At 44.4% G+C, this 23,937-nt stretch overlaps 1 protein-coding gene across 1 annotated transcript in view; it reads left to right on the top strand.

Annotated features, from left to right (window-relative positions):
• LOC120995644 (NXPE family member 1-like) overlaps positions 1-19,095 on the top strand; it is a 68,030-nt gene extending 48,935 nt beyond the window's left edge. The window contains exons 2-5 of the mRNA XM_040424995.1: positions 2,791-3,476; positions 4,385-4,449; positions 16,398-16,613; positions 18,387-19,095. Coding sequence (XP_040280929.1) covers positions 2,920-3,476; positions 4,385-4,449; positions 16,398-16,613; positions 18,387-18,922 — 1,374 coding nt within the window. The 5' untranslated portion in view covers positions 2,791-2,919 and the 3' untranslated portion in view covers positions 18,923-19,095. The remainder of the gene's footprint in view (positions 1-2,790; positions 3,477-4,384; positions 4,450-16,397; positions 16,614-18,386) is intronic.
• The last annotated feature ends 4,842 nt before the right edge of the window (positions 19,096-23,937 follow it).

Below are 23,937 nucleotides of genomic sequence, written 5' to 3'. Positions count from 1 at the left end.
GACAGGGGTAGGAGGTTGGACTATGTCAGTCTCAATGCAGTAACCCTTTCCTTTCTGCTCATGTAGTAGTCAGCAAGTGATCACTGTGATACTATGGGAGTCCATGGATACCCTAGCAATGCCATAGGTGTCTCTCACACGGGCTATCCTATACCTTATCCCTTTCATGTATAGGGTCAGTGACAAGGGAGGGGAATATGGTATGTATTGCAGGCTAATTTACCCAAAAATAAGGGCTTCTCTAATTTATAGTGTATTAGCATCTTATATCTACACTAATGTTCTCTGTCCTCATCTTCTCCTTTCAGACCAGACCACCATTTTGTCGCCATTTTCCATCTCTGCAGTTTGACAACAAAAATAAATAAATCTTAGTTTACTACTTTTCTATCATCCTCCCATCTTCTGGACAAATCATCCTACTACCCCCAATACTGTGCCGCTGTGCTCCCCAATACTATACTGCAGAAACAGATAATACCCCTGATAATACTAGTACCACACAGAGCCCCCATATAAAATATCCCTTCTTTGTGGCCTTAGTAGAAGCCCCCGTAGTGCCCCATAATAAAGTGCCAGTATCAAGTGCCTCTCTTCCACCCCCCATGTGTCAGTAAGAAATGCCTCTCCATGCCCCCCATGTGCCAGTAACAAGTGCCAAACCTCCCCATGTGTCAGTATCAAGTGCCAAACCCCCCCATGTGTCAGTATCAAGTGCCAAACCCCCCCATGTGCCAGTATCAAGTGCCAACCCCCCCCCCATGTGCCAGGATCAAGTGCCAAACCATCCCTCCTATGTGCCAGGATCAAGTGCCAAACCCCCCCTCCCATGTGCCAGGATCAAGTGCCAAACCCCCCTCCCATGTGCCAGGATCAATTGCCAACCCCCCCATGTGCCAGGATCAATTGCCAACCCCCCACCCCCATGTGTCAGTATCAAGTGCCAAACTCCCCCCATGTGCCAGTATAAAGTGCTGTACGCCCCTCCTGCACGGCCTCTGATAGGCTGCCGACACAAGGCTCGCAGCCTATCAGAGGAACATGGAAGGGAGATGCCTCTCCCTCCCCTGCCCCACAGGCATCTGTATCGCTGTCCTGAGGACGGCGATACAGATGACTATGGAAGCGTTCATCTCCCTGTGACCTGCCGGTGTCGGGTGGTGGGCTTAGGGGCCCCTAAGGACTCGGGGGCCCGGGGGCAATTGCCCCCCTTGACTCTATGGAAGCGCCGGCCCTGGCCTTGTTCATAGCTCAGTATGGAGTTGGTCATGACAGGCCTGGAGCGCTTCAGCAGCATCCAGGCTGCCATGGCAGCCAATCGGAGCCCTGCAATTTCACTGTGGGCATCTCTCTGCCTTAAGTTAAAGGTGCCGCGATCAGCGTTGATCGTAGAGGTTTCATTTCTACACCTCCCCCCAAAATTTTTTAATAAAACTACCTGGGTGGGAGGAGCTTTAAAATAGCTAGGCCTTGCTAGTGGCAGTGATAAGGGAGTGTCTATGTAACTAGCTGGGGGGTGGGGCCATAACATGCTGGGTGTTAGGAGCAGTGATAGGGGAGTGTCTATGTAAGAAGATGGGTGGGAGGAGCTATAAAATACCTGGGTGATGTTAGGGGCGGTGCTGGAGCTGTGGCAGAGAAAGGAAAAGTGCATTATGGGTTTGGTTGGATGCAGGAACAGGAAGTGCTACATACAGGATGGAAACAAACCTGAGGGATTAGTTCACAAGGTAAAAACAGGTCAGGAGAGTCAAAAATGAAATGAGAAAAAGCATAGAGAAGATGTACATGAGGCACACAACTGCATAACCATATCTGCTAAAAACCATAGTCACTTTAAAGATGGTACTTGCTTACACCCGGAGCTAATGTCATGGCATCTGAGAAGTTTTTCCTCAGGAGTGATGCACTCCTGGGGCCCTAACTGCACCCTGTTCAGAGATTGGGGGAGCCCCTCATTCACTGTAGTAGTCTCTAGCACACTAAAGGCTCCGAGGCTACTACAGCAATAGTTCCTATGGAGCCCCGCCTGCGGTAGAGCTCCTTAGGCACATAGTGAATCTACCATAGACTGCAATGGTAATTCACTGCAGTCTATGGGAGGAGCAATCTAACGATCACATTTTCAAATCTCCTAAGGGGACTTAATATAAACAAACGTTATTTTTTTAAAGATGTTTTAAACATTTTTAATCCCCCTTTCCCCATAATAAAAATAAGCAATAAAGAAAATAAAGATGATTTCCACCATCTCAAAACACCCATGCTATTAAATATTAAATGTATTTATGTCATAATGGCTTAACGGGATAAAAATCTAATTGGACGATTTACCTTCGAAAGGAAAACGCAAAGATGGAAAATCACCACTGGGAAACGGTTAACCATATCAATGCTAAAAAAAAAAAAAAATGTAGCTCTCCAGTGTCACTTTCACTCTTTTAAGCTTCTTTACTCACCTCTCTGCAGCTCGGGTCTCTTCACTTTCTGTAGGTGGGCAGCAGCTCCTCCCATGTGCCCATTAAGTACCTGCATCTTCCAGGAGTGCATTGCAGTCAGTTCTCGTTAATTCCTGTCTAGAAAATTCCCTCACACGCTTCTCCAGCGATTCATAGTAACATAGTACAATAATAATTTTTGTGGGTTAAGCAATTTTTCAAGAATGATGAGTAAAATCTGGAAAAACTTGTCCTGGCAGGTTACAGCACTGACCGAACGTTACTGTTCTTCATTATTTAGACTTCCTTATAGACTAAAACTAAAAACATGTCTTTTCTGTTTCCGGATAAGTGTGACAGACCAGGAATACCTATTTTATCAACTGCAAGAAAGGAGCAAGTAAGCGAAATTGATAAGACAGTAAGTAGAATTTACCATCAGGTCGATCAAACCATTCCCACAACAAATATCACTGACAAAATGAAATCGACCAGTGCGGAAAAGAGCAAAGCCTTCCTAAAATATCCAAAAGACAGATACTGTATTGGAGACCGATTGATAGTACAAGTTGATGTGTTTGACTACGTGGGCAGAAGGAAAACCTACAGTGGAGACTATTTAAGGGCAAGAATGTCAACAAGCACGCTCGGGGCGGGAGCTTCCGGGAGGATTGAGGATTTCAATAATGGTACCTATCATGTCCACTTCATCTTATTCTGGGAAGGTACAATTAATATTACAATTTTTATGATGCACCCAAGTGAAGGGGCATCAGCCCTGTGGATTTATAGAAATAAATGGCATGGCTACGTAGGCCATGTGGGCAAGTTCGAAGCGTCTCAGCGATACATAGAGACAAGGTGTGGATTTGACCTTGATGAAGACAACGAACTGTGTGAGTATAAAGAGGAAAAAGACGAAGAACACTTCTATTGTATCAAGCCTGAGGGGTTTAGCTGTGATTCTCTTACTCACGTGAAGAGCTGGCGTAGACACAAGACGTTACTGACTAGTCTTGAAGAGAGCTTATTTGACGCGTAAGTTAATGCTCTTGCAATATGGATTTTTCATGCACACAGGCTAATGTTATAGTTATGTTCACTGCTTTATGTCCATGATGTTCTACCCATGTGGACGGTATAGTAATATATACAATATATTAATAAGAAGAGCTAAAACTAGGCATTTATTCACCTGGGGCAAAGATTTAGCTATACATACACAATGCCTGCACTTACATATTACACACATATACATTATATATAAAATATATCCTAAAAGAGCTGCCTGTATCAAGTTACAACAGACTGAAAGAATCTCCAGCTGCTGTAACTTAAAAGGTGTTTTTGAAATGCCATACACTGACATGTAATGATATATGAAACAGTTTAAGTGTCCATTACCTATCCTAACATTCCCCTAGAAGTCCTTCCTGCTACCCATGGGTGCCATATGTCATTAGACCGCCTTCTAATCCATTTGACTGCCTCCCCAGTGTTCTTCTCTACTGCCAATCAGCTAAGGAGCCGCCACATTCACCAGAGCTCTAGTGAGCGCAGCCGATTCCCAGCAGCTTTCCAAGCACAATGCAATACATCGTATAGTGGCGGTGCTTGGTATTACAGCTCAGACCCATTCACTTCAATGGGGCTGAGCTGCAACTAGGCCATGTGACCGATGTACGGTGATGTCACATGGCCTAGGAAGAGGCCACACTACTCTCTAACAGTTGATTGCCGGAGGTCCCGGGTGTCAATTCCCCCCAGATCTGATATTGATGACCTATTCTGAGGATAGGTCATCAATATAAATTCCATAATAGCCCCTTTAAGATATCGTGGCACAACTCCTTTAAGAAACTGAATAAAGCCTTTAAGATCCAGGAATGATTATTTCAGTGATTTGAGAAGACAAAACTAATCTTTCTTTATTCTTTGATTTTAAGGCCTAATGTCAGAGTTGAAATTCCAAAAGACTTTGACCACATCCATGTATTTCGATGTAAGAATAGTAAGTACAACTATCCAAAAGTAGGAACTGAACAATTAGAGATGAGCATCTCGATTATAAACTACAACAGCTTTAGCATGAATTTTGTGAAAAAAGGTGAGGTGTATCCGAATTTGGATTTTTACTGATTCGATTCGGACGAATTTTGGAGAGAGAGAAAATAAATTTGCTTTTAAGTAAGTGGCAAGAGTTCCCACTTAAAATATAATTTTATTTTTAAAAACCCCAAAATCACATTGCAGAATAGACAGGAAAAGACCAGTCTCCATCTAGTATAAGAAGGTCAGCTACTCACACTGAGGTCAATGATTGATACACAAGAAACAATGGTTCCAGTACAGTGGAAATTCCTGATGTAACTCAATCCACTAGATCCATGATCTCCAGAGTACATCCAGATTTGGAACAGACACAGGTACTTCACCAAGATCAAGTTCTTTTACTTGGGGAGAGCTGTTATGGATTAGAGGGACAGGAAATGTCAGGACTAGGCCTGGACAACTAACGAGGGGTGTCAGTATCTGATCTATCATATCTATTAAGCCACTAATTGAGTGTCCCCTGAAGAACCTTTTGTTATCTCTAGGAAAAAATGTGTTGGGACTACAGGACCATTGGACACTTAGGGCCATCTAGTAACACAACAGGTAACCCCCGTGGAGTGGGGTCGCTCTTTTCAGGGTGGTTACTCCAACTTCTATTATGACGGAATGAATAATGGAATGCCTCTAAAGGCATTCCGTTATGCATTCCGTCATAGAATTGCGTTATGGTCCGTGGTAACGGAATCCATAACGCAATTCACCTTTTACCAACAAACGAAGTGTGAACGAATTTCATAAGCGGAAATTCACTCATCTCTAGTTATTAGATAACCAGCACAAAGTGAAAACACTCCGAGCTAGGAGAGCATTATAGGGGGCATTTTAATACTGTGGGCAGTATAGGGGCATTATTATTACTGGGGCCACAATAGGGGAGCATTATTATTTCTGGAGGCACTATAGGAAGCATTAATAATACTGGGGCACTATAGGGGCATTATTATTATTGGGAGCATTTTATAATGCATCATTGTTACTGGGGAAAAATTTGGGGGATTGGGTCAGCACAACCTGTATGTAGGTGCACATCACTATGGCGAAATACATATACAAACGGACAATGCAAATGTGATCGCACTCTACATCCAGCATTCTGCCCTGCCTCCATGCTGGATGAGACATTGGTGTACATTTTGGCCAAAGTGTAATAAGCCACTCACCACTCAAGGTCGCCTCTATGAGTGGTCCCTAACACTAGTTCCTACCTGTTTATGGGCCATGACAGCCACACAAAGTCCAGGGAATGCAGGTCAGCATGCAAGCCAAGCACACTCTGCTTTTAACCCCGTCCGGTGCCATTACAGCTTTCATCGGATCCAGGGATGCAAGTACCAACATGCATGCCGAGCCCACCATATACTTCTCCTGGAGCCAAATGGCCACTGGTAGGTTCTATATAAGCAGACTCAGTTTTATACTGACTTTAAAACCAGCCTCCAGGACAGATTGACTGGTCAGGTGTGCATGACTCAAAGGAGATCACCACGCCTCCAATATATACTGCAAAGAAAAAATTTGGGGGATAGGGTCAGCACAACCTGTATGTAGGTGCACATCACTATGGCGAAATACATATACAAACGGACAATGCAAATGTGATCGCACTCTACATCCAGCATTCTGCCTCCATGCTGGATGAGACATTGGTGTACATTTTGGCCAAAGTGTAATAAGCCACTCACCACGTCAAGGTCATTATTATCATTGTTACTGGGGCACTACTGGGGTATTACTACTAGTACTATTACTACTAATAATTTTTCTGTAGTATTTGGGGACATTGGAGAGCACAATGTGCACAGGATGGAAAGTTTGTGTTGAAAAGGTGGGGAGGATAATAGAAAGGTCAAGAAACTAAGCTATCTGCGTGACAAATTCTGCAGAGATGAGATGTGGCTGAATGAAGTTACCATGGTGGTCTGGGCCAATTGGAGAAGACAAGGAAATAGAATATATCAAAAGAGACATTGCTGGAAGTAAGATGTACTGTATATAGGACTGTTTGTTTGCTAGTGATAAAATACCAAGCAGGATGGTGAAGGTAGGGCTGGCTCAGTGCTGTGACTTGTTACTTACCTCCTCAACCTTGCCTTCCAACAACTGGAAGAGGAGGAGAACAGAACACGGCAGCTGGCACTGGCCACCACAGATGGTAGGTTCTGAGGAAGTATTTTGTGCTGCTGGGACAGTATGGTGTGTTGTAATGTGCTGTTTGGCTCTGCTAGGGCAGTATTTAGTGCTGAGTTATGGTATTGCCGACCCGATGGTGTTGGCCCATCCTACAATATTGGACCACTGTTAGTTTTTTCCACCTCTACTTTGAGTTCCCAGTTTACCCACATGGGCATTAATACTATTGGTGGTACTCTACTTTACTCTTCACTGTGAAAAGACAAAATTATTATTAGGGCACTTAGCAGACATCACTACTGTTGGACACAATTAGCTTCAATCAGCTTGGAACTATTATTTCTTTTTTTGGGGAAAGGCATTATATTTGTGGCACTATTATTGTCAGGGGCACTATTTGCTGAGCAACAGTTTTATGCACAGAATTAGGTGTAGTAGCAGTAGACACTGTAATGGCACCAGAATAAGGAGTTTTTATTGAGAAGGTGGGGAAGGTGTTGGAAAAGAGAGGAGCCTAAGATCTCTATGTGGAATACAGAAGGCTATGAGAAGATCTTATGAGTGCGGGACAATGGCCCCGTGGGTGGCCCGACGTGTACAGCATCATTGTAATCTATGATGCTGTGTACTCCCGTGCGCATGATGTATGCCACTCTGGGACATATGACCCGCTCACGGACTGTACGTCTCGGAGGGCATACGGTCGTGTGCATGAGCCCTAAGAGAAACAAAATAAGAGAGTCTTCCAGGTATGATGCCTTTTAACCCCTTGGATACCGGAGGTTTTTCATTTTTGCAGTTTTATTTTTCTCCCTGTCTTCAAGGAGCCATAACTTTTGTATTTTTCTGTTCACATAGCCGAAAGAGGGCCTATTTTTTGCAGGACAAGTTGTACTTTCTAATGTCACCATTTAAAATGGCATACCATGTAGTGGATAGGGGGGAAAAATTCAAATGGGGTGGAATTGGAAAAAAAACACAATTCCACCAGTTTTACAGGTTGTCTTGTGCCCTTAATTCTCTCGGTCAGTATGATTAAAACTATACCACATATGTATTTTTGTGTGCTTTTTTTTGTCTACCAAGCTTTGTGGGAGCTCATTTTTGTGGGACAATCTGTATTTTTTATTGATATTTTACAGTGTTTTTTACTTTTGGATCACTTTTTATTCAATTTTTTTCGGTAAGTGAAAAAGTAAAAAAAATGTTGAATCAGCCATTTTTATTTTTTATTTTTTATGTGATTCACCATATGGGATAAATATTTTAATACAGTATAAGCTCAATTTGCAGTTATCCTATCTTAGCCTCCATAGGAACTGCAGCTGTAATACGCTGGGTCTCTTCAGAGAGACTCAACGCATTAGTACGAAGGACTGGATTCCCCGATTCACACTTGACCACAGCATCTAAAGAGTTAAATGCCTGCGATTTGCATTTTTATTAGTCGTAGACATTAGTCGCAGACCTATGCAGAGACCCGCTATCTATAGCACCTGCTTAGCTCACGATCAGACACCATATTTAACCCCTTAAGGACACATGTGTACTTTCTTAGATGGAGTCACTTTTTTGGAATTTCTATTCTAGGGGTGCAAGGGGGGGCTTGAAATGGGACATGGTATAAACAAATCCAGTCCTGCAAAATCTGCCTTGCAAAAACCATATGGCGTTCCCCTCCTTCTATGTCCTCCCGTTTGGCCAAACAGTTGTTTACGACCACATATGGGGTGTTTCTGCAAACTAAAGAATCAGGGAAACCCATTTTGAGTTTTGTTTGGCAGTTAACCCTTGTTTTTTTCCTGGAAAAAATTGATTATATTGGAAAATTTTCCAAAAAATCTAAATTCGTAAATTTTATTTCCATTTGCCATGAAGTCTTGTGGAACACCTAAAGGGTTAACAAAGTTTGTAAAAACAGTTTTGAATACCTTGAGGGGTTTAGTTTCTAGAATGGGGTCATTTTTGGGTGGTTTCTATTATGTAAGCCTCACAAAGTGACTTCAAACCTGAACTGGTCCATAAAAAGTGGGATTTGGAAGATTTCTGAAAAATTTCAAAATTTTCTTCTAAACTTCTAAGCCTTGTAACATTCCCAAAAAATAAAATATCATTCCCAAAATGATACAAACATGAAGTAGACATATGGGGAATGTAAAGTAATCACAATTTTTTGGGGGTATTACTATGTATTACAGAAGTAGAGAAACTGATACTTTGAAATTTGCTAATTTTTCAAAATTTCTGTTAAATTTGGTAATTTTTTATGCAAAAAAATTAACTTTTTTGACCAAATTTTAGCAGTGTCATGAAGTACAATATGTAACGAAAAAACAATCTCAGAACGTCCTAGGTAAGGCCTCTTTCACACGTCCGTTTTTTTTTTCCGTCTTGCGGGCCGTTTTTTGCGTTCCGTATACGGTCCGTATACGGAACCATTCATTTCAATGGTTCCGCAAAAAAAACGGAATGTACTCCGTATGCATTCCGTTTCCGTATTTCCGTTTTTCCGTTCCGTTGAAAGATAGAACATGTCCTATATTTGGCCGCAAATCACGTTCCGTGGCTCTATTAAAGTCTATGGGTCCGCAAAAAAAACGGAATGCATACGGAAATGCATCCATATGTCTTCCGTATCCGTTCCGTTTTTTGCGGAACCATCTATTGAAAATGTTATGCCCAGCCCAATTTTTTCTATAAAATTACTGTATACTGTATATGCCATACGGAAAAACGGAACGGAAAAACGGAACGGAAACGGAAACACAATGAAAACGGAACAACGGATCCGTTTAAAACGGACCGCAAAACACTGAAAAAGCCATACGGTCGTGTGAAAGAGGCCTAAGTCAAAGCGTTTTAAAGTTATTAGCACTTAAAGTGACACTGGTCAGATTTGCAAAAAATGGCCTGGTCCTTAAGGTGAAATAGGGCTGTGTCCTTAAGGGGTTAAAGACTCTCCTAGGGTTTAAGGGTTAACATTGCAAGTTTTCAGGACAACTTAGGTCTCGTCATCAGGCACAACAGTGTAAGAAGAAACTCCAATATACTAGTGCATCTCAATAAATTAGAATATCTTCAAAAAGTTAATTTATTTCAGTAATTCAATTCAAACAGTTAACCTCATATTTTATATAGATTCATTATACACAGAGTGATCTATTTCAAGAGTGTATGTTAATGTTGATGACTATTGCTTACAGCTAATGAAAACCCAAAAGTCAGTATCTCCGAAAACTAGAATATTGTGAAAAAGTTCAATATTGTGGACAGTCAACTCAAAACACTGCAAAGGTTTCCTAAGCCTTTAAATGGTCCCTCAGTCTGGTTCAGTAGGCTACACAATCATGGGGAAGACTGCTGACTTGACAGTCATCCAGCAGAAAGTCATTGACACAAAAGGTCATTGCTAAAGAAGCTGGCTGTTCACAGAGGCCTCCCCACAAAGAATTACTTTAAAGTGCATCACTCATCCTTGTATTAATTTTATCCTTTATGCGCCCTGTAGTTTTATAACCTTATCATACATAAGGTACATAACGTAGGCAGTTGAACCGCCAGGGAAGGAGGGACAAAGACCAGCGTCTAAATATTTGGTCTTCATAAATGTCTCCCCATGTCTGCAAATTCTAGCCTGTTAAATCCATATGTCGCTTCTTCCCTTCTGAGCCCTGGGGTTTGCCCATACAGCAGTGTACAATCACATATGGGGTGTTTCTGAACACTGCAGAATCAGGATAATAAATATTGAGGTTTGTTTTGATGTTAATCCTTGCTGTGTTACAGGCAAAAATGGATTAAAATGGAAAATCTGCAAAAAAAGTGACATTTTGAAACTTCTTCCCATACACTGGAGGAGACTGCTACATGTAAATGCAGCTCTTAACTCTACTGATGAGCAGGCAATCATTGGGAAGGAATGATCTCTTCACGATAATTGCCTGCCAGGTCAGCGCATGTAAATGTATCTTTGCAGTGTACTCAAGTTGTGCGTAGTAGGTGTTTCTGAGTGTAGTAGTGCAATATACACTAACCTGGTACAGCTGACTCTCTGCAAGGGCAGGTATAGGTAGGAATAGTTCGTGACGCCAGTGCCAAGTAAACGGTGGCACGCCGTTTGCGGATGCAGGAATAATTTGAGGAAACGTGGTGTTAAAACAGAACTTCAACTTTAGTAGTTTGCAGGCAGAGACAATATTGGAAACGCAGTTCCTCAGCATACAGTCGATTTTGCAATTCGGTCGATGCAGGCAATTCAGTACAGCAGGGTAATTACAGAGTGTTAAATACAGGATTCGCAGCAAAGGAGCTTGCACTCTAACTCTGTCTGATCCTGGAATGTAGCAATTCTTCACCAAGGCCCATTAACCTAAGTCTGGCTTTATATCCTTGATTATGGCTTTCATAAGTACCTCCTCTGTTTCTCTCAATACCTCTGGCTCCTCTGTTCTTTGCCTCAGTCTCTCCTAGCTTCTGAATGGTTCCTCAGGCCCTTAGGCTAAGATGTTCCTGCTTCTGCATATGGGTATTCAGGAGGGAATCTTCTCCTGAACAGCAGGCTTCAGGCCTGGACTTGTCTCAGACATTGTCTAAACTCCAACTGTAGATTACAGATACTAGACTCCGTCTGCCTTGCACTTCCCTGACTGGCCTTATATAAACTAGGGCTCCCTAGCTCCCTCTATGGACTAGAAGTTGTAATTACACCCCTAGCAGGCCTGTACATGCAAGTCTCAGTGACAGGGAAATACACACATTACATTACATTTTATAAAACTGACATACAACAACTCCCCAATATTAAGGAGGGACGACAGCACACCAAGTGACCTTTGGTAGTAACGGGTATTACAACTCCCGTATACTACATACCCCACTGCTTTAAGCTGAGTACGCCCTCGTACTCCATCATGGGTCGCCCAACTGGAATCTCTACCTGAAATAGAAAAAGAGACATGCAGGCATACATATATGCAATTCAACTGCATTTACATCAGGTCCAATTGGCAAAGGTGCAGGGTAGTGACAAGGGGCGTCGTTCTCTTCGCTCAGGATAGTGAATGGAACGGGGGCGCTGACCTGGCACAGCGTAACATTATAACCAGGATAGTCCATGACAATGAATAAGTCCATGATAAAACAGTAGAAAACGGTATAAAAGTTCTTGGAGGCTCAAATAACAAACATGAGTCCGTACCCAGGTTATTTCTTATTAAATCACAGAGGCTCTCATGCGGTGGAGTCCATCTCTGGGCACAATACTTTTAAAAGCGTAAGAATCTCGGAGGCTCAGGTCCTTTTGAGTCTGTCTCCGGGCACGGTTCCTTAGTAACAGGTTGCACAATAAAATGACAGCAGGAAAAGTGCTGTAAAACCCCTTATCAACCTGAAAAGGGGGTGAAGGGTAAAAGGTGCAACAAAGGAACAGGCCACAACTTGGCGTGGGGTAGCAAAAGCAGGCAGGAGATCCTGGAAGGGTTAACATTAACTTCTTAGGAAATAAATCAAAGGCCTAGCAGGCCGATTACAGTGGCATATCATATCCACTTGGCTCCGCTGGCAAGTACCGTCTGTAGTATTCTTCTACAGGAGGATGTGCCCACATAACTGTGTCAGGGGGCAGCTGTAGGGTAAAGGGGCCCCTAATAGGTATTGGCCCCATAGGCCTAGGGGGGAACCCTCTGATGGACCGTGCCGGCCCTGGCATGATCACTGCAGGGTGTGACGTGCTTTGCACCGCCGCAGCAAGCGGTCCGGTGCTCTGGGTGCAGCAGTTTACGGCAATCGCGGGTCCGGTCTGGGGCACTGACGGAGCGGTGGCAACAGAAGGCGGTCGGCGGGTGGTGACAGGCACCCTTACCTCATCCTTCCTCGGCGGTGTCTGGATCCTGGCGGTGTAGGTCTTACGCAACTCCCGCAACTTCTCCTCCAGCCGGACGATCTGCTCACCGATGCTCTCTGTGTCGGAGTCGCTGTCCTCTGCTGGCGCCGCCGGCGCAGGTACAGTCACCGATGACGCGGACTCGGCCTCTTCAGGTACTGGCGACGCGTCTGGTCTCCGTCCCATCCGGATATTTTGAAAGGTAGCACTAAGTCCTTTTAACTGCTCCAGCTCCGATATTGTCTTCTCCCGACGAGGCAGCTCGGGGGAAGGGTAGGGGCTCACCCATTTCTCCAACACGGTTGGCTGCCAGAAGACATTCGGCCCAATGAAGGAGCTCCGCTCCTGAAAGGCGTGATGGGCCGGCTCTGGAGAGCGTTCCGGTTCTCGCTCGCAGCCAGAGTAGTCTTCTCCTTCGTCTGCCTCCCAATCCTCAGGTCCTCGCTTCGGACGGGTCACAGCAGTCGCATAGGGGCCTCGCAGGCTCTCGGCAGGGGTGTACTCCACTTCCTCTCCCTCGCGGAGGCTGTGCTGGTACGAAGGGAGGTAGTCTCTCTTGACAGACCTTCGATTCACATAGAGGTCTCTGCCAGTCAGATAGTCCTGAATAAACCCGTAGCCACGGGATTTGTCGAACGACAGCACCACTCCCTTTCTCCTTTCCAGGCGGGGTTGGGTGTGCGTATGTCTTTCATGTATGGTCTTGGTTAGCTCCTCATACACGATCTTTGTCTTGGTATTCCGCTTGATAGCGGCCTCCCGAATCTCCGCCATCAGGGAAGACCATTTGAACGATGGCTGAAAAAAGTCCCTCCATGAGCCATAGTAGGGCTCGGGTTCCTTTTCCCTGGTGCGGCAGGCGGGTTGCTCCGGTCCCGGAGCGTAGGCCGGTGGAGCCTCCTCTGGCTCTACACCGGTGTCAGTCATCATGTCAATTACAGGTGCGGACGCTGCAGCAACACTCTGCTCACAATCCAACATGCTCGATCCTACTGAGGAGAGCGATAGGGTCGCGTCAATTAGAGTAGCCAGCTCCTCCCATTGCACTGGGGAGCCGCCCCCCAGGTATTCCAGTATATGGAGGGCGGTGTCCATGCTGGCAGACATGCAAATGCCCAGATAAGCCGTGGCGCCTGCCCTTGACCTTCTTCCCGCTTTTTCCTCAAAAAGGCGCCAATTTTTCCCGCCTTTTCGGGATGAAGGTGACGCAGCAGTAAATTCAGCCAGCTCAGCGGCCATCTTTAGGTACAAACGCTGTCTATTCACTGACAGCAAGCAGGAATGTTTAAAGTCCACAAAACCACACTCCAATGCGGCGATTTTCTTCCTCTGGGTAGCGCAACCCTGCACAGCGCTTTTTAGAGGTTTTTGGAACACTTTGGGTACGATTTTCAGTCCACAAAGTCCACTTTCATTAAACAGAAAAATTGTCACTTTGGTCACAGGGCACTTGTATAAGGCACAAAGTTCACGCTTCTTGCACTAGAAAGCGTGCGAATCCTGTTCGTGACGCCAAAAGAGAGGTGCAGTGTACTCAAGTTGTGCGTAGTAGGTGTTTCTGAGTGTAGTAGTGCAATATACACTAACCTGGTACAGCTGACTCTCTGCAAGGGCAGGTATAGGTAGGAATAGTTCGTGACGCCAGTGCCAAGTAAACGGTGGCACGCCGTTTGCGGATGCAGGAATAATTTGAGGAAACGTGGTGTTAAAACAGAACTTCAACTTTAGTAGTTTGCAGGCAGAGACAATATTGGAAACGCAGTTCCTCAGCATACAGTCGATTTTGCAATTCGGTCGATGCAGGCAATTCAGTACAGCAGGGTAATTACAGAGTGTTAAATACAGGATTCGCAGCAAAGGAGCTTGCACTCTAACTCTGTCTGATCCTGGAATGTAGCAATTCTTCACCAAGGCCCATTAACCTAAGTCTGGCTTTATATCCTTGATTATGGCTTTCATAAGTACCTCCTCTGTTTCTCTCAATACCTCTGGCTCCTCTGTTCTTTGCCTCAGTCTCTCCTAGCTTCTGAATGGTTCCTCAGGCCCTTAGGCTAAGATGTTCCTGCTTCTGCATATGGGTATTCAGGAGGGAATCTTCTCCTGAACAGCAGGCTTCAGGCCTGGACTTGTCTCAGACATTGTCTAAACTCCAACTGTAGATTACAGATACTAGACTCCGTCTGCTTTGCACTTCCCTGACTGGCCTTATATAAACTAGGGCTCCCTAGCTCCCTCTATGGACTAGAAGTTGTAATTACACCCCTAGCAGGCCTGTGCATGCAAGTCTCAGTGACAGGGAAATACACACATTACATTACATTTTATAAAACTGACATACAACAACTCCCCAATATTAAGGAGGGACGACAGCACACCAAGTGACCTTTGGTAGTAACGGGTATTACAACTCCCGTATACTACATTTACACCCCTTTCCTCATTCAAATTAAATGCCTACTTGGCCAAACATGCATATACTGTATATGGGGGAGATTGAGAGAGATAGCTATCTTACAAACAAGCTGATTTAGGCTACTTTTACACTTGCATTTTTGCCTGATCCAGCAGGGATCAGCAAAAACGCTTCTGTTTGTGATAATATAACCGGCTGCATTTGTTATGAACGGATCCGGTTGTATTATGTTTAAAATAGCAATGACGGATCAGTCATGAACACCATTGAAAGTCAATGCCGGAAAATTTAAACACAAGTGTGAAAGTAGCCTTATCTAAAGTGTATGACCAGCCTCAGTGGCAAATTTGCATCTTTCATCTATTTTTGATTAACCTGAATTGCGATACACCTCGGATTGTGGTTTTGTTTGTTATCTCCATGCATTTATCAACTACAGATCCTCAAGCTGCTCAGAGAGCCTCAACAGCACAGCTTCTGTGCAATAGTGCTTGTTTCAAAAAGATCTTTCAGCCTTCTGTGTTGAGTGAAGCAATTCCAGAATTAGGGATAGCTCTTGTTAAAGGGGTTGTCTCACCTTAGACATTGATGAAAAATCGCTAGGAAATGCAACCAACATCAAATAGGTCCGGGTCCCACCTCTGAACATATTCCTAACTCCAGAAAGGGACCTCCGAAGTGAATTGAGGGCAGCCACACATGCCTAGCCACCCTTCATTCATTTCTATGGGAGTTCCAAAAATAGCTGAGCACTGTCACCAGATATAAGGCTGCTATCCTACAGTATAAGTCAATGTTCAAACCTGTAAATAGGCCTTGAGACATGATTTGGATAATAAATAAGCCAGCATCTCATCATCAGACAGCTGTTTCGGGGTGGTTTCCCTTCATCAATGCAGAGAAGAGAGTATCGGCCTAACTTGGTGAGAGGCCTAGTTCAGGAATTGGTCTCAAGGCCTAGTTAAAGGGTCGAATATTGACTTATAGGATAGATGCCTTACATCTGCTGGCATTAGAGGCAGAGCTTGCTAAAAGCTCGTTTGCATCCCTTTTGTCCCAGAATTCCAGAGGAGCATGGATGGCCTATAAGCCTCTTAAGGTGCTCTCCCCAAGGAGACATAGTATCTCCCAATTCCAGAACTCCCATAGAAATGGAGAGCACACTGCGCATACGTGGTACACTCTCCTTCATTTTCAAGGGCCCGTTCTTGAGATAGGTGTGGGTCCCAGTGGTGGGATCTGACATTGAAGGTATATCCCAGCAATATGCCACTAATGTCGAAGATGATAAAACACTTTTAATGTATCAAATACAACGTTTTGGGAGGTAATTAGCCCTTATTCAGGCTTGGGTTTACAGTCACCAATGTCCAGCTATGAAAATGTTTTGACAAATGTTATTGTGATGATTTTTTAACAGGTATTAGTCTCACTAATGAAACATGCAAAATTGGAACAGAGTTGGAGTACCCCAGTGGATATGTTATAAAAGATGTGTGGCACCCAAAGGGATGCAGGGCGCTGACCTATAAAACCTTGGATGAGCTTCATAAGTGCTTCACACATAAGTTCATTTACCTTTTGGGAGACTCAACTTTAAGAATGTGGATGTTTTACTTTCAGAAGCATGTCAAGAGTAAGTTATGCATTAAGTCAAAATTTCAGATCATGCATAATCTATAGGATTGTCCTCTCCAAAAACAATGTATATGGAATTTAGGGTAAGGCCACACGGTTATGGTTCTGCATGCAGTTTTGGGAGCCAAAATTAAGAACAAATTTTAAAAAATGGAGACATTCTGCCTGTCCTTAATACTTTCTCAATTTTTTTGAACCATTCCTGATTTTAGCTTCTAAACCTGCAAGCAGAAATCTGACTGTGGCCATAGGCCTACTGGATATTCCAAAAACTTGATTAAAACATATTGTCATGAAAATAAGTTAACAATTTTAGCAAGAGAAACTTTGAGATGGAAATGACTTGGAAATATATTTTATTTAGGGTCTAGCTTTTACTGAGTATAGCCGCCACTTCAATGCTTATGCTGATAGAAAACCCCCACCCCCTGATCCAGTTCCCGAGCAATCAGTGCTGTTAGTTTAGGCGTCAGATATGCTTATAAGGTCATGTGTTGTGAAGGAGGTGCTAAATTGAGGAGCGATCCTCAATACTCGGAGTCTCGGACACTGTCCAATTGACGCGGAAAGTGTTAGAGCAGATCTTAAACAATGTCTTTAGCACCAGTGATGGCCATCTTAATGTTATATAGCCAAAACCAATTTCTCAGAAACAGAGTGGTGGCATTGAGAGAGAAAAAAAAAAGCTGCAGAAGTGGCGGTTACTGTCAGATAAAACCGAGCTGTAGATGGGGAAGGACATGACAGGTATAGGAAAGCACAGCTTACAGCAAATATTGGATGTATTTTTTTATGGAGTTTTCCAAGCTATAGTAGGTTAGCAGCATAGGTTAACAGTATTTGATCAGCGGGGGTCCAACAGCTGAGACAGCTGACAGCTTTGCCTAAGCCATGTGACATCACGTTTATTGGTCCCGTGGCCTAGGCACAGCTCAGCCTCAATAAAGAAAATGGAGCTGTGCTGCAATACAAAGCACAGCCACTATACAATGTACGGCACTGTGCTTGGTGATATGAGAGAAGGCCGCAGGGCTACTGAGGGTGCCAGTGCCTTCTTAAACAGCTGATCAGCTGAGGTCCTGGGTGTTGGACCCCACCGATCGGATACTGATGATCTATCTAGAGGATAGGTCCTTAGTTACAGGGTCTCACTAAACCACTTCAATATGAAGTGCTGTCAGAAGACCCTTGAGACAAAATGACGAGACCATGGATTTCCATGACATAATCTAAGTGTGAAATTGGTGCCCCAGGTCATGTGCCTTAACGGGGTTGTCCCAGAATGACAATATATCATTGTGGGTCTGATTGCTGGGAACGGGAGTCCCACGGCCACTATTTGAGTAGAGCCATGGTTGAGCATGCTGAACTCTATCGGACTTCCGGCTATCTCTGTAAGTCCCGTAGAGTTTGAATGGCGTGACCACCACTCATGTCCATTGGGAAACAAGGGACGCTCATTGTTGTGATCAGTAAGGGTCTCAGTGGTTAGAGCCCCACCAATCAGGCACTTATCGCCTTTCCTGGGGATTAATGGTAAAGTGGGTATTCTGGGGCAACCCCTTTAAAAGGTTTATCATTTTCATTCATCTGACAGGGGTTTTGGTGGCCACAGACACATGGATTCCTGCAAGCTGCTTTTGGATAAACAGCATGGCCACAGAAATGTCTGCAACAAATCTGCCATGTGTGCATTCACCCTTTTATACATGGATTTCTAACAATATATTTTCCAACACAATCTAAATCCATGCAATCCTTTCTTGCGTAGCACTGAAACCGTTCATTCTCCATGAAGATAACTGGGCACGTCAGCTTTTAGGCTTCGATGTGAACAACAATATGAAAATGTCTTGGAAGAGGCACACCTACCCTTTTATCAGCAGCTCGTATCAATCATGGAAAGAGGAGCGCACCATTGCTCGTGAAATCGACTTAATAAGAGGTGATAAGAGAACTGTGATCGTACTGAACATTGGCGTGCACTTCAGAGCCTACCCCGTCTATTACTTCATTAAGAGACTCTGCAATACACGCCGGGCTATACAGCGTTTGTTCCTTAGAAGCCCGGAAACCAAAGTGATAATTAAAACAGAGAACACAAGCCCCATGAAGAAAAATTTCGAAACAATGAGTGATTTTCATGCTTCTGTACACTATTTTATCATGGAAATGGTATTCAAGGGCCTCAATATTGGCTTTGTTAATGGCTGGGACATGACCAACTCATTTGACACCAATGATATTCATCCTTCGGAAAATGTTATTGAGAATGAGATTAAAATGCTGATGACGTATATCTGTTAAAATGGTTATCCCACAAGTGTAAAACTTTTTTTTACTCACCGATCTCAAAGACTTTTTTCCATTTCTGTGGGTGGACAGCAGCTCATTAAGCATCTTCATCTCCCAGGATGCATTTTCCTTAACTCTTGTTAATTTCTTTTGTCCCTGAACAGAAAATAGTCCCTCACATATAGCCCCAGAGATACATAAAGTATGTAATGCCCTCACAATTTTCTTCTCCACTGTCTAGAGAAAGATATACAGCAGCTATGTAGCTGTATGCTACAATATTGTTTCACTCAGGCTCTGGCTACTCTTCTCATTGCTATGGCTGTCTACCTTTAAAATCAACCACACCTTCCACCCTCTGTCCCTTCTCTCCACATCAGTCCCTTCCTCCTTCCCTCACCCTTGTTCAGTTCCCATACACTTTATACCATCATACATCACCATGAACTATCTTCCTCCACAGTGCAGCATAAAAAACACCAATATAAATCTTTCAACCACTTGCTGTCTCTTTCTGTTCTCCAGCTACTAGCTGCAGGGGGTATTTCACTGAATCCTGGCCCTTCCTCTGTTGCTAACTTCAGCTTCTCCTCTGCCACACACAGAAACCCCAAAAATCTGATTAATGTTCACTGCACATCCTCTCCAGTCTCTTTTAGCTGTGCACTCTGGAACGCATGGTAGGCTTATAATAAACTACCCACCATTTCTTCTTCTCACACTCTCTGAACTTGCTGGCCCTTACAGAAACCTGACTTCAACCCTCTGACACGGCTTCCCCTGCTGCCCTATCCTATGGTGGACTTCACTTCTCCCATACCCCCAGATCTGATGACAGGCACGGTGGAGGAGTAGGCATACTACTTTCTCCACAGTGCATGTTTCAGGTCATTCCCCTTGTACCCTCTCTCACATTCCCCTCTTTTGAGGTTCACACCATTAGACTCTTCCATCCATTCCCCCTGAGAGCTGCAGTTGTCTATCGTCCCCCAGGCTCCCCCACCAATTTCTGGATCACTTTGCAGCTTGGTTTCCTCACTTCCTATCTTCTGAATCACCAACTCTTATTATGGGTGATTTAAATATCCCCATTGATGATCCTATCTCCCCATCAGCCGCTCACTTTCTTTCTTTATCCTCCTCTCTTGGCCTATCACTACTTACTTCCTCTGCCATGCATGAACAGGGAAATATACTTGATCTCAGTCTCAAACTTTAGTAACTTATCGTTCCCACTTTCTGACCACAATCTTCTTTCATTTACCATTAAGACATCTCATTTTTCTCATGACAATCCCACTTTTCACACTTACAGAAACCTAAAGACCTTTAACTGCCAGCAACTTATTAACACCCTACAATTAGCTCTTACCCCAATCTCTTCCCTCCCCTGTCCAGACTTGGCTGCCAATCATTACAACCAGACCCTCAAAACCACCCTAGATGAAGAAGTTGCCCCAATATCAATCTGTTCCTCTCGACACAGAACACGGAAACCCTGGCACACATCTGAAACACGTTTTCTACAGCGCTGCTCCAGATGTGCAGAACGCTTATGGAGAAAATCGAGAATATCAGCAGACTTCCTCCACTATAAATTTATGCTCAAAACATACAATTCGGCTCTCAACATTGCCAAACAAAAGTACTCTCTCATCTCCTCACTCTCAAATAACCCAAAACGACCCTTTGACACTTTTCCTTCTCTTCTAAACCCTAAAGTTCCAGAACCTGTCACTGTCCTCTGCGCTGATGGCATGGCCACTTACTTCAGAGACAAGATTGGCAGTATCAAGTAGGAAATAATCTCCCAGTCCCCAAATAATTTCAATCCTCCTCCCTCCGATTCCTCCACATGCACATGCTCTCCTCTTTTGACCATATAACAGAGGAAGAAGTCTCCAGGCTTCTCTCGACCCACTACTAGAGATGTCGCGAACATAAAATTTTCCGTACGCAAACTTCCGCGAATGTTCGCGAACGGGCGAACCGGCCGTACAGCCATAGACTTCAATAGACAGGCGAATTTTAAAACCCACAGGGACTCTTTCTGGCCACAATAGTGATTGAAAAGTTGTTTCAAGGGGACTAACACCTGGACTGTGGCATGCCGGAGGGGGATCCATGGCAAAACTCCCATGGAAAATTACGTAGTTGACGCAGAGTGTGGTAAGTCGAATTCGCAATGCGATTAATATAACCTGTATTAATCGCATTGCGATTACAACTTAGATCTGAGTTCCTAATGGTTGTATTGCTAGAATTGACGAATATATCGAATATAGCACTATATTCTCAATCTTCGTTATATTCTAGCAATACAACCATTAGGAACCCAGCTCTAAGTTGAATTCGCAATGCGATTAATATAACCTGCATTAATCGCATTGTCAAATTTGTGACACTGCAGCTTCAGAATGAATCTAAGATGGATGCTGTCCTTGCTTTTTGATAGGAGGTGGGAGGGTCTGGGAGGGAGGGTATGCTGATTGGCTGGAATGTGTCTGCTGACTGAGGTACAGGGTCAAAGTTTGCTCAATGATGATGTATAGGGGGCGGACCGAACATCGCATATGTTCGCCCGCCGCGGTGAACAAGCTATGTTCGCCGGGAACTGTTCGCCGGCGAATAGTTTGGGACATCTCTACCCACGACCTGTAGCAGTGATCCTATTCCATCACGCCTTCAGTCCCTCTCCCCGGCTGTCATCACTCACCTAACAACAAGTTTTAACCTCTCTTCTGGTATCTTTCCCTTCTTATTCAAACACTCTGTAAACCCAGTACTAAAGAAACCATCTCTTGATCTGACCTGTGCTGCTAACTACCGACCTGTTTCTAACATCCCTTGAATGTCTTGTCTACTCTTGCTTAATAAGCTATCTCTGCAAACTCTCTTCTTGACCCCTTAAAATCTGCCTTTCTCCCTCTTCCCTGTACAGAAACTGCCCTTACTAAAGTGTCTAACGATCTCCCAACAGCAAAAAGAAATGGTGATTATACTCTACTGATTCTGCTGGATCTCACTGCAGCATTTGATACCATAGACCATAAACTCCTCCTCACTATGCTCCACTCAATTGGTCTTAACGACATTGCTCTTTCTTGATTCTCTTCCTATCTCTTTGGCCGCTCATTTAGTGTATCATTCACTGGTTCTTCTTCTTCTCCTCTTCCTCTTGATGTTGGCGTTCTTCATGGCTCAGTACTAGGTCCTCTACTCTTCTCCCTCTATACAGCCCCCATCGGACAGACTATCAGTAGATTTGGCTTTCGATACCATCTCTATGCTGACGAATAGTGATGGACGAACATCGGCCAGGACAGTTCGCGAACGCGAACGCCCGAACGCGGTCAAATGTTCGCGAACCGCAAGTTCGCGGCGGGCCCTATTCACTTTAATGGCAGGCGAACCTAAAAAACCTTCAGCTCATATTTGCAGCCACCAAATACTTAGTAGAAGTGCACAAATAGTCCCACAACATGGACAGTGGCATACTAGAGGGGGGTCAATGACAAAAATTCCAACAAAAAATATGTATCTTAATCAGGGGACATTTTTATGCGTTTTAAAGTGAAATTCTCTGAACTGTGCCCTGTTGGAGCCTAGAAAATTTTTATTTTAGGCCACAGGAGTACGGGCCTTAAAAATTAGGCATTCAGCTGACATAAAATAAATTGTGATTATGTGGCTCGAGGTACATTATGCGGTCACTGAATAACAATTTTACTGTAGCCCACTATTTTTTTCACTTTTTTGGGGGGGCAACTGGTATATCACACCAGTAGAAATTATTTGTTCCAATAGCGTTTGTCACTATCTGTAGCTGCGGTAACGCAGCAAAACCGCAAACAAATGCTGCACTACCTAAATGCACTATATAGTGTAGGAGAGTCCCCGGAATAATAATGGACGGACGATACGTGCCACCAGAGGTCCTGGCCTCGGTGGAGTAAGAACCGGATCATTGCGGTTACAGCGGCGAATGCTGCTGGCGCAGCGTGTCCGGGCCGGTTTTTACTGGGAACAGGTAAAGAGTTGGGGGGGTGCCTGTTCCCCACGGCCAGCCCAGGTTTTTGGTGGAGCTGGGCCTTTAAAGAACCCAGCCTGCTGATGATGGGGGTGGGGTGTGTCTTGCTGTGCTGGAGATTTCCACAGACAGAGTGAGTGCTGGAGAAGGAGAGTCTGGGCGCAGCACACATTGAAGGATAGTCCTGGGACCTGTGGTGCTACGAGCCGAAGTGGCTCTGGCCTGAGGGAGACAAAGGCAGGTAGCCTACAAGCCTGCAGAAACTGCTGTGGTCTGTCCAAAACAAGGTGACTCAAACCTGCTGTTTATTTTCTATGGAAGGACTTTTGTTTTATGCACTATATGGATATGCACCTGTGTGGTCTGCACATTGCCTGTTATGCCTTTGGTGTGAATAAAGTCACGGTGAACCACAAAGACTGTCTGTGATTGCCTCAATACTGCCGCCGCTACCGTAGCCTACCACGAGCACATCCCCACAATTGGTGGCTTGGAGCGGGCATTCCTGCAGTGAGGCAGGCCTGAGGCAAAAGTTGTGTTGGACTGCATGTCATATATCAGGCCTGCAAGTTTTATGGTTCCTGACAAGATGGAGGAGGCCATTAAGCACCTGATTCAGAGTAATGTACAGCAGCAACAGGCATTGCAGGCTCAGAGGGAAAATAATGAGCTACAGCAAAAAAGACACGAGGAGGCTATGTGTGCACAGCAGCAAACAAACAATCTCCTAATGCAGCAGCTGGTAGCCATGCAAGAGTCGGTGCGAACATCCCTGCAAGGAGTTTCAACCGCAACAACCCCGACTGTGTCTACCGCCAGGGATAAAGTCCGATCCGCCCTGAGGAAAATGGGTCCGGAAGATGATATAGAGGCGTTCCTGACGGTGTTCGAAAGAACCGCGGAGCAAGAGAGGCTGCCATTGGAACAGTGGGCCGAGGTGGTGGCGCCTTTTCTGGTGGGGGACGCACAAAAGGCCTATTTTGACCTCAGCCGCGAT

This window comes from Bufo bufo, chromosome 1 (assembly GCF_905171765.1).
Source record: "Bufo bufo chromosome 1, aBufBuf1.1, whole genome shotgun sequence".
Taxonomy (NCBI): Eukaryota; Metazoa; Chordata; class Amphibia; order Anura; family Bufonidae; genus Bufo; species Bufo bufo.
Note: the sequence above shows the minus strand (reverse complement) of the source record. Positions and strands in the feature narration are given on the sequence as shown.